The sequence below is a fragment of the Pecten maximus genome, chromosome 5, assembly GCF_902652985.1.
Source record: "Pecten maximus chromosome 5, xPecMax1.1, whole genome shotgun sequence".
Taxonomy (NCBI): domain Eukaryota; kingdom Metazoa; phylum Mollusca; class Bivalvia; order Pectinida; family Pectinidae; genus Pecten; species Pecten maximus.
The window spans coordinates 37727484-37740639 of NC_047019.1; the positions used below are offsets into that span (position 1 = coordinate 37727484).

General features: G+C 35.0%; 1 protein-coding gene and 1 long non-coding RNA gene across 2 annotated transcripts in view; both read left to right on the forward strand.

Moving 5' to 3' along the window:
* Positions 1-10443, forward strand: part of LOC117328446 (zonadhesin-like) — a 36124-nt gene extending 25681 nt beyond the window's left edge. Inside the window, exons 2-12 of the mRNA XM_033885977.1 lie at positions 911-1210; positions 1964-2071; positions 2620-2756; positions 3285-3538; positions 4577-4771; positions 6313-6431; positions 7487-7689; positions 8281-8473; positions 9129-9331; positions 9487-9679; positions 10355-10443. Of these exons, the coding sequence (XP_033741868.1) occupies positions 911-1210; positions 1964-2071; positions 2620-2756; positions 3285-3538; positions 4577-4771; positions 6313-6431; positions 7487-7689; positions 8281-8473; positions 9129-9331; positions 9487-9679; positions 10355-10443 (1994 nt within the window). The remainder of the gene's footprint in view (positions 1-910; positions 1211-1963; positions 2072-2619; positions 2757-3284; positions 3539-4576; positions 4772-6312; positions 6432-7486; positions 7690-8280; positions 8474-9128; positions 9332-9486; positions 9680-10354) is intronic.
* A 56-nt stretch (positions 10444-10499) lies between these two features.
* On the forward strand, positions 10500-12561 carry LOC117327969. Its single transcript, XR_004532759.1, has 3 exons — positions 10500-10544; positions 10700-10892; positions 12479-12561. It is a non-coding gene; the product is annotated as an uncharacterized LOC117327969 (long non-coding RNA).
* Positions 12562-13156: the final 595 nt, after the last annotated feature.

Genomic DNA, 13156 nt, shown 5'->3' on the forward strand with positions numbered 1-13156 from the left:
TACTTTTTTTATAACATATATATATTATATAAGATTATCATTAAGTATATAAGATATCTTAATAAGAAAATTAAATGAGCTATCTGCTATGGTACAATCAGATGAAATTGTCGCCGATCAATTAATAAGCTTCAATACATTTGCGTTCTTCGTTCAGTTTTCTAATAGGCTTAATATATCAAGAGATCGATAAAGACGTTGAATTACATCACAATATACTATGTAAATATTTAGGTTAAATGATAAGGAACAGCATCATCATCAATACCAAATGAACGTTTGACTCTCGTTCCTTCAAACTATCATTTCATATTTAAGTGTTAGTGACCCTGACGTTACATCATTTACATGTATCGGCAGAAAGACCTTTATTTAACAAATAACTTGACAGTGACATATTTTAATCGCAAATTCGTTACTTAATCTTTTTTCAATTGACTTGCTTCGAAATAGGACGTAGGCAACACACGATGTCCATTATGGGCCATATCATTTATATAATGGACCTTTGGACGAGCACAAAGGACAGCCAGTTCTGAAAAAATCTAAATAAACTGTATTTACGATAGTTGTTTCCCTTGTACACGGCCTGAGAAGTTTTATAGTGTTCAATTGGCATCCCTGTGGTTCATTTTACATTCTTTATTTATTCATTTATTTATTTCTGTTCAAATGCTTTACTCTCCTAGCTAGCAATACTTATATAGATTGTATATGAATGCATTTAGAATTATGTAATAATAACATATCACAAATAAATATCCTCTATCCTCGAACAATATTGTGTCCTCATACAGGCGGGTTTACCTACTGTAAAAATTAAATTTAAGTTTTGAAAAAGCGTTACAATTTACATTTACTGTATGTATGCTAATGTTGATTTCATTTTCATTAAATCATTCATCGGCAGATGTTGGACAGGAACGTCGTGTTGAGGTCTGCGAAGGAAAGAGTTCAGAATTCGGATGTAAGGACGGTGGCTTAATTAACGTCGTCAAGGCTTTATATGGGCGATTGAACAGGCAGCAATGCAATCGTCACACTGCATTATACAACACCAATTGTCGGTCCTCCGTATCTCTGGAGAAGGTCAAGGCCGGGTGTCAAGATAAAAGTCACTGCGTATTGACTGCAAGTAATGGTGTGTTTGGTGATCCGTGTCGAGGAACTTACAAATATCTAGAAGTCACATACAAATGTGTACAACCAGGTAAACAGAGGCGTATAATAATATACATTATTATCTAATCAACAAAAGATATCATTTCTTCAATAAATGTTTAAATAAGATATTTTATAGCAATGTAAAAAGATATTTTATATGAATTGGTTAAGTACTGGATTAGCATTGCTCCAAATATTTTAATAGTTTGATGACAAGGTCTTCTAACAGAGTATCGACATACAGATGGGATATTGTTATATTTCAAAAATTTAAATGACCATGTCAACCGGACTTACCCTGAAGAACTTTAGGTCATGAACACTGCACTTTTCGGTAGACATGATGCTATTACAATAGCTTTGTAGCTTGATTTATAGAAGACACGTGTTTATGGCATTGCATGTTCTCCGTATATATTCACATGGATAGTGTTAAAGTAAAACCAAAAACAAAAGAACAAACAAAGATTAAACCAGTTACAATTGATGCTAATGTTTTCGTTTAGACTTACAAAGCGTGTTTATGTAAATTGTCATGTTGGTAGTTTCTGTATAACATAACAAGGATTTCCTCAGCTTCGCTTCGGCCCATGTACATATTTTTGCTTGACTAACCAGTCCATAAACTCCCATATTTGTCCTCAGTGTTATGCAATATTTGTTAATTATTTGAGATTTAACACAAAGACGGAATGTACTCTAAATAAACTTCATAAAAAGGAGTGTACAATAAATAAACCGCAAAGCCAATGAAAATGCTTGTTACAAATAAGATAAAATTATTTTTGTTAAACACCAGAAACTTGTGGGAAATATCCAAAGTGTCATCCCAATGCCGTGTGTGTGAACAATGATCACTGTGAGTGTAAGGCTCCTTACCAGGGTGACGGCATCAAAGGATGTTACCGTGAGTATTGGCACGGATATCGCAACACAGTAGATTTATGTAAATATTACACACGAGTAACATAAGATATATTTGCTTGTATTTTGACAAACTATTTATGAGTATCTACATTAATCAACTGAAGACATACAATATAATGTAACGTAGTCGTTTGTACAAATACTAATATACTTCAAATAAGGGAATCCATCAAATCTTTAATATTTGTTTGGTGTGATAACATACTAAGTTGTATTAAATATTATGTAATAGGTTTTAAGCAATTTTAGTGGAATGGAATACGAAGGTTAACAAATATTTTGTATGTTCTATGTGTGATGTGATTTACAAGGTTAACTAGGTCTATGTTTTTCATTTTTGCTAATCATCTAAACAAATTGCAAAACTTCTACGCAATCAATTAATTTCTGCAACTCTATTATTTAAACAATACATTCTTCGCCGTATTTCAGCTTGACCATTAAAGATAGCGTTACCTTTCATAATTGATGAATGAGTCTTTATTAAGACCAAATATGATTATCAGATACACTTTAATAATTTTCCAGCTGTTTGTTTTTGCCAAGCAAGCGGGGACCCACATTACAGAATGTTCGATGGACAAATTGTCCATTTCATGGGTACATGTAAATACACCTTGTCCCGCTACGACAAGAAGGGGGATTCATGCTCTTACGCAGTGGAGGTGAAAAACGAACGAAGAGAAGGGAATACGCATGTATCGTACACACGCTTAGTTGACGTCAGAATATTCGGCAGGAACATCCGGCTTCACTTAGAAAGACTAGTTTATGTAAATAAATAATACTCCACAGTCGTGTCAGAAACATAGCGGTTTCACAGATTCAATTCAACTTTAATTGATTTATTGTAACTTGCATTGATTCGAATTCTTGATCAAAATTACGTTAGATTATATTTAGCTTGTAGATCAAGATTGATTCTAAATGTTCATTTCTGATTTCATATCATGATCACTAGTACAAGTCGTATAAAAATTTACACTTTAAACTAGCTTTTTATGTTTTATTTAAGATTAAAAAATAGAAAACGAATGTTCCCCATCTGAATGAGAAAAACATACGATTATAATAAGAGATCGAAATATTCAATTAACATTTCGTGCCAAAGCCTATTACTTTTAGGGACTAACAAACTATTAAGATAATTTTCTGCTGCTGTAAGTCCAATATCTATTTTAATTGTTCTGTAGGTGGACGGTAAACATGTTTATCTCCCATACAAGACAGACCAGTTTCAGATAATTTTAAGCGGCAGATATGTTCAGTTGGAAACCAGGTGTGGACTTGTGGTTCAATTTGATGGTACCCATACTGCTAAAATCCGGGTTCCTAACGTGTACGGAAATGACTTAACTGGAATGTGTGGTAATTGTAACGAAAATTCAACCGACGACCTGAAGGACTTTACACAGTTTCAGGTCGTGGATGATTCTGACCGTAAACGGTAAGTGTTTCACCACCCAAAACAGCACCAATGATTTTTATATTTAATCATTCGACAATCAGATATTACAAGAAATTTTAAGTTATCCCTCGGCATTGTAACCCTGTTTTAACGGTGTAAGAATTGTGTCTGCTGCCTTCTTCTTAATGTCTCTCTAGACATCGCATCACATCGCAATTGATTGGGTGTTCACCCTTTTGAGGAAGGCTTTACCTTTTGTACCCTGGCCAAGACATGCCAGAGTCTAGTACTTGCTAGTCAAGCTTAGCGATCGGCATTTGTTGTAATTGGATGACCATTTGTCTGTATAATTTGAACGGGTTGGAGTCCTGCTTTCGATCTTCAGCATTATTTTCGCGCTATCGCAAGGGAACAAATATGAACATACCGCAACCTCCAAAACTCACTCATCACATACATTCGTCTCGCATATACGGGAGGCCTTCAAAGTTCATAACTATTGGTAGGACGTTATACAAAACAAAATCCTTAACATTGTCTTTTTGTGAAGGTTGTGATAGCATTTTGCTTCGCTTTTTCTCATATGTCTTTCTTTACGGTTCACTGAAGAAGATTTGTACCTGCACGGATAATGCATTCACTTGGCTTACATGTATCCTTGAGTGTTGATACTTTGTTTTTTAAGTTGACTCTGTGTCGTTATTTACAGTGCTTTTTCTTTATTTTGTACATTGTGGCCTTTGCATAATTTGCGGAAGGTGTCATCCTCAAAGATTTTCGTAATGACTTGAGGCGTCTGCAGGGAAGCACAAGTGAGGATCTTTACTTTTGCTAGGGTCGTGTAAGTGGCCAACATGACCGAACAGTGCCCCGGGTCGGATAAACTCTAGTTTAACAAGCCCAAATTGTTCATAATTTCTATTTCAGTTTCGAATTATTATTCGCTTATATAGGTAATACTGCATTTGTATTTCATAATCTGGCTCTTCTGAATGAAGTTATCATTATTTCATCCATGTTGAAATGAACAGCCTATTTTGTGAATGGTATAGATAATCCGTTATATTTATATTGCAGCTGTAAAAAAGAAGAGAGTTTCCATCCATGTGCAAAACATCCAAAATATAGGATAGAAGGAGAAAGCAAATCTGTCTGCAGAATAATCAACCCAGCAAATACGGCAAAAAATCCCTTCTCCAGGTGTTTCACAAATTCCAACCAGGATGCCGAGGTTATCTTCGGATCGTGTGTATACGACTACTGTGCGTTCAGGTACGGTATATGGATGCGCTTGTGAATTGTATTGGCTGAGAAATGCATAAACATAAAGTCGTAATATATTCGAACAACTGCCTAGCAAAACGAGGTTACAAAAAGAGTGGTTGTAACAACAACAATGATATGATTCGGAAGTCGCGAATTTTGACTTGGTTTGAATATACATGTGTTTGCCAACATATGCATATAAGGAAAAGTAATATTATAAGATCTAAAATATGGCCCCTGGTTAATTTTCAAGATTTTTTTTTTTGTTGTTGTTGTTGTTGTTGTTTTTACTATTTTCAAATCTATTTAGTCAGGATAACTATTAGACAAATCCACAATAGTTATAATATTTTAACCTTGAATGTCTGCTGTTCTGTAGTACATAACTAAGCAATTGCGGACTATATTCACATATGTATGTGGTGTGATGTTATCTAATTCCAAACAAAATGTCAACTAATCGCTGTCACTGTCAGAGTCTAACACCCTTGGTCTGGGACGTTTCTGTGAGACAGGCCTGTTATTAATGTTATTATTTTGTTTGTTTTTATAATTGTGCCAAAGTTTTGCAGGGCCTCTAAATAGTAACGGAAATGCATTCTGTGCGACCGATATTATTTCAATCGGTCGCTTTTCCTGGAGAGCATTTTGAAAGGAATCTGGACTTTTTTCATGACGTCAATAAAAGATCACCTGACACGAAGCATGCGAGGAAAAAGTAATTTGGGGCGAAGTTCAAAATATCAACCAATCAAAAGAACGGCACGTCATATACCACCTGTTGTAGATCGATATATTTTTTCAACTGTCAGCACATTTAGAAAATAGTCAGAAATTGAAAAAAAAAACAGCGCATTGTTGTACTTGTTTAAGTTGAAATATATACGACATTCTATTGAGGTATAGAATGAGTTAAACTTATTTCTCAACATCTTCCAAATAAACAATACTTTTGAACATTACTTAAATACTGATTCAGTAATGTAAATAGATGAGAAAAGTACAGGAAATAAAGTAACGTTGATCTTGTGCAAGCGCCGCCCCATGTTTTAAAACCATATCAAATCAAAATAAACTAGCACTGAAGTTTTGAAGATAAGTATGCAGACATTCTGATTCGCGATTTGAACACTGATAGGGGAAGGATATAGACAGCCTTCCCAGGCTTAATATATTTACGTGTTCCAAGTTTCAAAATCTAACTGTCAATTCCGAAAATGGTACGTGTATCTGTACCCCTATGTAACTGTAAGATGTGTTATTCCGTCGATACGACCCAACAAATCACTGTCCGTGGTTTTTGCCCCTACATCCAGATAACATATACAGAACATCCACAGAAAGGTAGTTACAACACGAAACATTGGATGCAACCTAAATGAGGTACATGGATACACCCGTTCGTGACTTTGAAGTTTTTTGTTTGTCGTTTTCAAAAAGGGCTATTGTATAACATGTGCGTACGTGTATCGTATGCATTTTAATCAGAAAATATATAATCGATTATACATCTTACTATTGTAGTTTTGTGTAATTACTTTGTACAGGTTAGACAATGAGGATGGAAAATATCTCGAGGATGTGTTGTGTGATCATGTCAGTAGTTTGGCTGGCCTGTGCGCCAGTAAAGGAATCATAGTCAAATGGAGAACGTCCACGTTATGTCGTAAGTAAAATTTTGACATTATTTCACACTTTTTTCATTCTAAAAGTTAATTTTTGGGCATTTTTATAGTTGTCATGTTTGCAAGTATCCACTGATATCACCTGGATGTACCCATAGACCATTCGTAGTCATTATTTGGCGATAGTATCCATAGCAATTATGTGGATGTAGTATCCATAGATATTATCAGGTTATAATTTTCAAAGGGATTATATGGGGACAGCGCCCAGCGCTGTTCATAACTGCCAAAACAATCAATTGATTTAAGGCATAACTTAATTCGACAAATATAAAAACAAAGGGTTCCCATCCAGAAAATAACCTTAGGTATATACCTGGCGGTCGTTTCTATACATTACACTCGTTCTACTCCTTTTCCCTTCCATTCCCTCCTTTAGCCTACCCTGTATTTTCATGTTTTGATCATTTGATTTCTCTTAACTTGACATTTACGTTTGCTGATGCCATGACTTTAAAATTTTCCTCATGCAATCTAAAGGGCCGTTCACATGCTATTAAAAGACATTTTTTTGTGAAAATTTGGACATTTTTAACACTTTCATTTGTTTGGCCAATTGATCTTTGACCATTCCCTGGTAAAGTGATAGTTGAAACAGTTTGTAAAAAATACATATATGTATGTGGCCTTGACCATTTCAATTATGTGCATTACATTGTTGGTACATGTATATCATTAGCTCAATGGTCTCCGCCATGGACTAACATATGAACGTTGTATCTGTTTTCATTCTTGAACTTCTTCGTCATTTCTTTAAGAAGAAATGGTGGCATCTCCATGCATTGTTTACATGCCAGGTTCACATTGATTAATTTATTCTTTAAATAATAATTTCACAAAAATGATATTATACCTTCTGGTTGTGGATATATACATTTACATTATATATGTTTATATATTGTTCTTTCTAATATTATGTACAGATGTGTTTACAAGATCTGTAGAAATTAGAATGAAAAACTATAGGGATTACCATCCGAAGCGGAATTAGAAATAAAACACGTCAATTTCAAGAATAATTTCCAATGTATCCTAGCATTGCTATGTGGACCAAACTCCCACTACAGAGCAGATATGACAGCATGTCCTGCCACCTGTGTGGACCCTGAGGCCCCGAAGACATGTCCGAGGAACCCTGTAGAGGGTTGTGAGTGTGATAGTGGGTATGTCCTCAGTAATCAACGCTGTGTACGCGAGGCCGAATGTGGCTGTACTGATGTGGACGGCGAGTATTATCCAGTAAGTATCAAAGTATATGCACAACAATACACGCTATCAATAAAGTACACAACAATAGTATGTCCATATACTTTAGTCAACAAATAAAACAGTCAACAAAGAACAATACATACAAAATAATAATATGTGTATATACTTCAGTCAAACAAATATTCAGGTCAATAATGAACACAACATCCAATACAATGTTATTAAAGTCAAATCAGTTTCGTTATGTTTCTTATGATCACTGTGCATGTATTTAATACTTATATGTTAATTTTTAATTCTAATATTTATGTTTACTTTTTCTCTATTCAGGTGTTAAATCATGTTTAAATTGTACTATGTAGATAATTTCGCCTTTCTATTCTTGTGAAAGGTTTCAATAGATATATATGAACCAGGTGATCGAATGGAACTCCTAGTGTGCTATATTTTCTGATAATGTTATCAGTCTATTTAAATCATGTCATATTACGGTATCTATTGATTAAAATTTCAATTCAAGATGAGATGTTTATATGTACTGGAAGGAGTGTATTATTTCCTATGTTTGATTTCTTTTTGATAGTTCCGAAATATAAAAAATAAATGTCATCCACTTTTCAGTTAGGTACTAAGTTCGTTTCTAGTGACTGCTCATTAGTAAAGCAGTGTAAAGCGGAAGGCGATCAGATGAAGATTGTTATCAAGGAAAGAAGGGTCCCATGTGGTACTAACGCCGAGTGTAAAGCTAAGGACGGGGAATACACGTGTGTATGTAAGGCACGGCACACTGGAGATCCCCTCAAGGGTTGTAAGGGTAAGTTGCGTGTGGGTGTAGGGCACGGCACATCGGAGATCCCCCTAAGGGTTGTAAGGGTAAGTCGCGTGTGCGTGTAGGGCAATGTACACCGGAGATCCCCTGAAGAGGGGAGAGTAACATATATGCCTTGAATCATATTGTTCGGGTTGGTAATTTTATCTAATGTGACTTTCGTTTATATAACAACAAGTGCATGGATTGATCATGGCGTTTAAGTCACTACTCCGTCAACTTCATCAGGTCTGACGACTTTTAAATGAAAAACCAATCTTTAAAATGTTTCCTGATTTTTTGGGTTTTTTTTTTAATCTCGTCAGATGATCAATTTATACTTAACTTTTACAGACCCATATTAAGAATTGAAAAGATAATTCATGAATAATACAATTTGTTTTAAGCTGTTTTTTGCTGGGTTTTTTTCGTAACTTTGTCAGATACGTTAATTTAGCAACATGCTACAAACGGATTTTTTTTAACTGATGACAGAAGACAACAACCGTCAGTATTATTTCAATGATAAATACATCGCAGATTGGGACCATACGACTTTTAAAAAAAAAACGAAGTGTGCTCAAACTACTCATCAATTCGTAATATACTTTGTACTTGTACTTTGCTATATGTGTAAAACGTTTCTGATTATTTGTTGTAGAAATAATTTGTAGACCTAACGCCCACTACGTTGAAAAGGTATCCGCATGTCCTGCTACTTGTGAGAACCCTACAGCTCCAGACAGCTGTACGAAACCCATGACGGAAGGCTGTGCATGTGACAAGGGCTTCGTTAGGAATGAGGGACAATGTATCCGCGTTCAGGATTGTGGATGTAGAGATGAGGATGGGAAACGTTATCGGGTCAGTAGCCTTGTTTATCATCAATGATAGCATTTCATTTATATATTAAATACAAGTGGAGCTACAGACTAGTTACTCAAACCTAGGACCACTTAACCATACATTCATCTAAGATACCACAATTTTAGTAATAAGAAGATTATCTTTTGTTTCAGGACGGTACTGAATTCGTCTCGAGAGACTGTTCGGTGGTTAAATATTGTACAGTGATAGGTAATCAGATGAAGATTGTAGTCAAGGAAAGGAGGGGCCCGTGTGGCACTAATGCCGAGTGTAAAGCTAATGACGGAAAATACGCGTGTGTATGTAAAGCACGGCACACAGGAAATCCCAGGAAGGGTTGTACGGGTAAGTCACGTGTGTATGTGGGGCAATGTACACCGGAGATTCCTTGAAAAGGGGAGAGTAACATATATGCCTTGAATCATATTGTTCGGGTTGGTAATTTTATCTAATGTGACTTTCGTTTATATAACAACAAGTGCATGGATTGATCATGGCGTTTCAGTCACTACTCCGTCAACTTCATCAGGTCTGACGACTTTTAAATGAAAAACCAATCTATAAAATGTTTCCTGATTTTTTTTTATTATTTTTTTTCCAAGAACAAACGTTAAGTCGACCTCCATCGGAGGACATTATCATGGCCATGTTTTTTTTTTTAATCTCGTCAGATGATCAATTTATACTTAACTTTAACAGACCCATATTAAGAATTGAAAAGATAATTCATGAATAATACAATTTGTTTTAAGCTGTTTTTTGCTGGGGTTTTTTCGTAACTTTGTCAGATACGTTAATTTAGCAACATGCTACAAACGGATTTTTTTTAACTGATGACAGAAGACAACAACCGTCAGTATTATTTCAATGATAAATACATCGCAGATTGGGACCATACGACTTTTAAAAAAAAAAACGAAGTGTGCTCAAACTACTCATCAATTCGTAATATACTTTGTACTTGTACTTTGCTATATGTGTGAAACGTTTCTGATTATTTGTTGTAGAAATAATTTGTAGACCTAACGCCCACTACGTTGAAAAGGTATCCGCATGTCCTGCTACTTGTGAGAACCCTACAGCTCCAGACAGCTGTACGAAACCCATGACGGAAGGCTGTGCATGTGACAAGGGCTTCGTTAGGAATGAGGGACAGTGTATCCGCGTTCAGGATTGTGGATGTAGAGATGAGGATGGGAAACGTTATCGGGTCAGTAGCCTTGTTTATCATCAATAATAGCAATTCATTTATACATCAAATACAAGTGGAGCTACAGACTAGTTACTCAAACCTAGGACCACTTAACTATACATTCATCTAAGATACCACAATTTTAGTAATAAAAAGATTATCTTTTGTTTCAGGACGGTACTGAATTCGTCTCGAGAGACTGTTCGGTGGTTAAATATTGTACAGTGATAGGTAATCAGATGAAGATTGTAGTCAAGGAAAGGAGGGGCCCGTGTGGCACTAATGCCGAGTGTAAAGCTAATGACGGAAAATACGCGTGTGTATGTAAAGCACGGCACACAGGAAATCCCAGGAAGGGTTGTACGGGTAAGTCACGTGTGTATGTAGGGCACGGCACAGCGGCGGTCCCCTGAAGGTTTGCAATGATAAGTCACGTAGATATGTAAGACAAGGTAGAACGGATATTCCTTGAAGGGTTGTAAGGGTAGGTCGCCTGTGTATGTAAGTTACAGCACACTGGAGATCGGCTTGAAAGTTTGTAAGGTTACGTCATGTTTCATATATACAAGTATATATATTGGGAAATTGTTTTAATATCTTTATCAAGGAAATGATATCTAGTTATGATCAATATAAATATAAATTCAACACTATCACGGTCCTTTTCTATCTCTATACTGCATGATCCTGTAAATCGTCACCCGATGCTCTTGTCTAACCCAAATGATAGCAGTCATCTAAAAAAGCATCGGTCCTGCGAGAACCTTCTTTTTATATGGTATCTCATATATTTACATCAGTTATCTAAAAGACCCATTTGCAATTTTAGTTCAGCTCTGAAGGATAAGTAAACTTACTTTTTCTGTGATTTTTAGAGCTGTGAATACCATGGTAACAGTTTAAAAAGTGCTCAAATATTGCAAAATATTATGATATTTGACCGAAAATGACACAATTCCCTACACAATTTTTTTTCTGAAACCTATTTAAATTTAAATATCTCTATCCTAACGACAGAATTAATCTTGTTTTGACATATGTTGTAAATCAAGTTTTCCTGCTATCTTACCTTTTCTGTTGGCTTCCATATTTCGCTGTAGACAAAACTAAATTTCCTGTGTAAACACACTTTTGGAAAATCCGGAAATTTAAAATCCGGAACCAATTTATTAATTTTTGTTTTAACAAATGTGAAGCCTGTATGAATATACCAATTATAGTGTACATTTATTTTTTATGCATATCATAAAACAGGAGTTATTTACTTAAAAAATATAGCCAATGGCCAGGCTGTCCTACTGTAGTGTGCTACCATAGGGCGACGATTTGATTGCTCTTTAGTATGCCTGTTTACGAATGAGGTGTTTTGTTAAGGTATGTCGTCTCGCTTGTTTTGGGATCACGTACATTGTATAAAATATCGATGTCCTTCTTATGAATATTGTAAAAGAAAAAACTAAACCATTTACAATTGATGTTTATGGTTTTCGTTTAGACTTACAAAGTGTGTTTATTTAAAGGTTAACTTGATTGCACGTATATTTTATGTTACCTTATTCATGTGAGTGTCTATATAATTCTAGTAGTTGTTCCAGTATCTATTTTAGTATGTTGGTCCGGGGTCAAGGACAACGGACCGACGCTATATATTGTGATGCCATAATATCAGACAGAGTAATCTCCCTTTGTGTAGTCTTCAACGTCGTCTGACAGATTTTAATAATGTGGTTATGTTTGGTAGATTATGTGTAATATAACAAATATTGCCTCAACTTCGCTTCGATCCATATACATTTTGTGGGTGACTGACCAGTCCATAAACTCCCATATTGTTCTCAGTGCTATGCAATATTTGTAGATTTAACATAAAAAGGAGTGTACAATAAATAAACCGCAAAGCCAATGAAAATGCTTGTTACAAATAAGATAAAATTATTTTTGTTAAACACCAGAAACTTGTGGGAAATATCCAAAGTGTCATCCCAATGCCGTGTGTGTGAACAATGATCACTGTGAGTGTAAGGCTCCTTACCAGGGTGACGGCATCAAAGGATGTTACCGTGAGTATTGGCACGGATATCGCAACACAGTAGATTTATGTAAATATTACACACGAGTAACATAAGATATATTTGCTTGTATTTTGACAAACTATTTATGAGTATCTACATTAATCAACTGAAGACATACAATATAATGTAACGTAGTCGTTTGTACAAATACTAATATACTTCAAATAAGGGAATCCATCAAATCTTTAATATTTGTTTGGTGTGATAACATACTAAGTTGTATTAAATATTATGTAATAGGTTTTAAGCAATTTTAGTGGAATGGAATACGAAGGTTAACAAATATTTTGTATGTTCTATGTGTGATGTGATTTACAAGGTTAACTAGGTCTATGTTTTTCATTTTTGCTAATCATCTAAACAAATTGCAAAACTTCTACGCAATCAATTAATTTCTGCAACTCTATTATTTAAACAATACATTCTTCGCCGTATTTCAGCTTGACCATTAAAGATAGCGTTACCTTTCATAATTGATGAATGAGTCTTTATTAAGACCAAATATGATTATCAGATACATATTAATAATTTTCCAGCTGTTTGTTTTTGCCAAGCAAG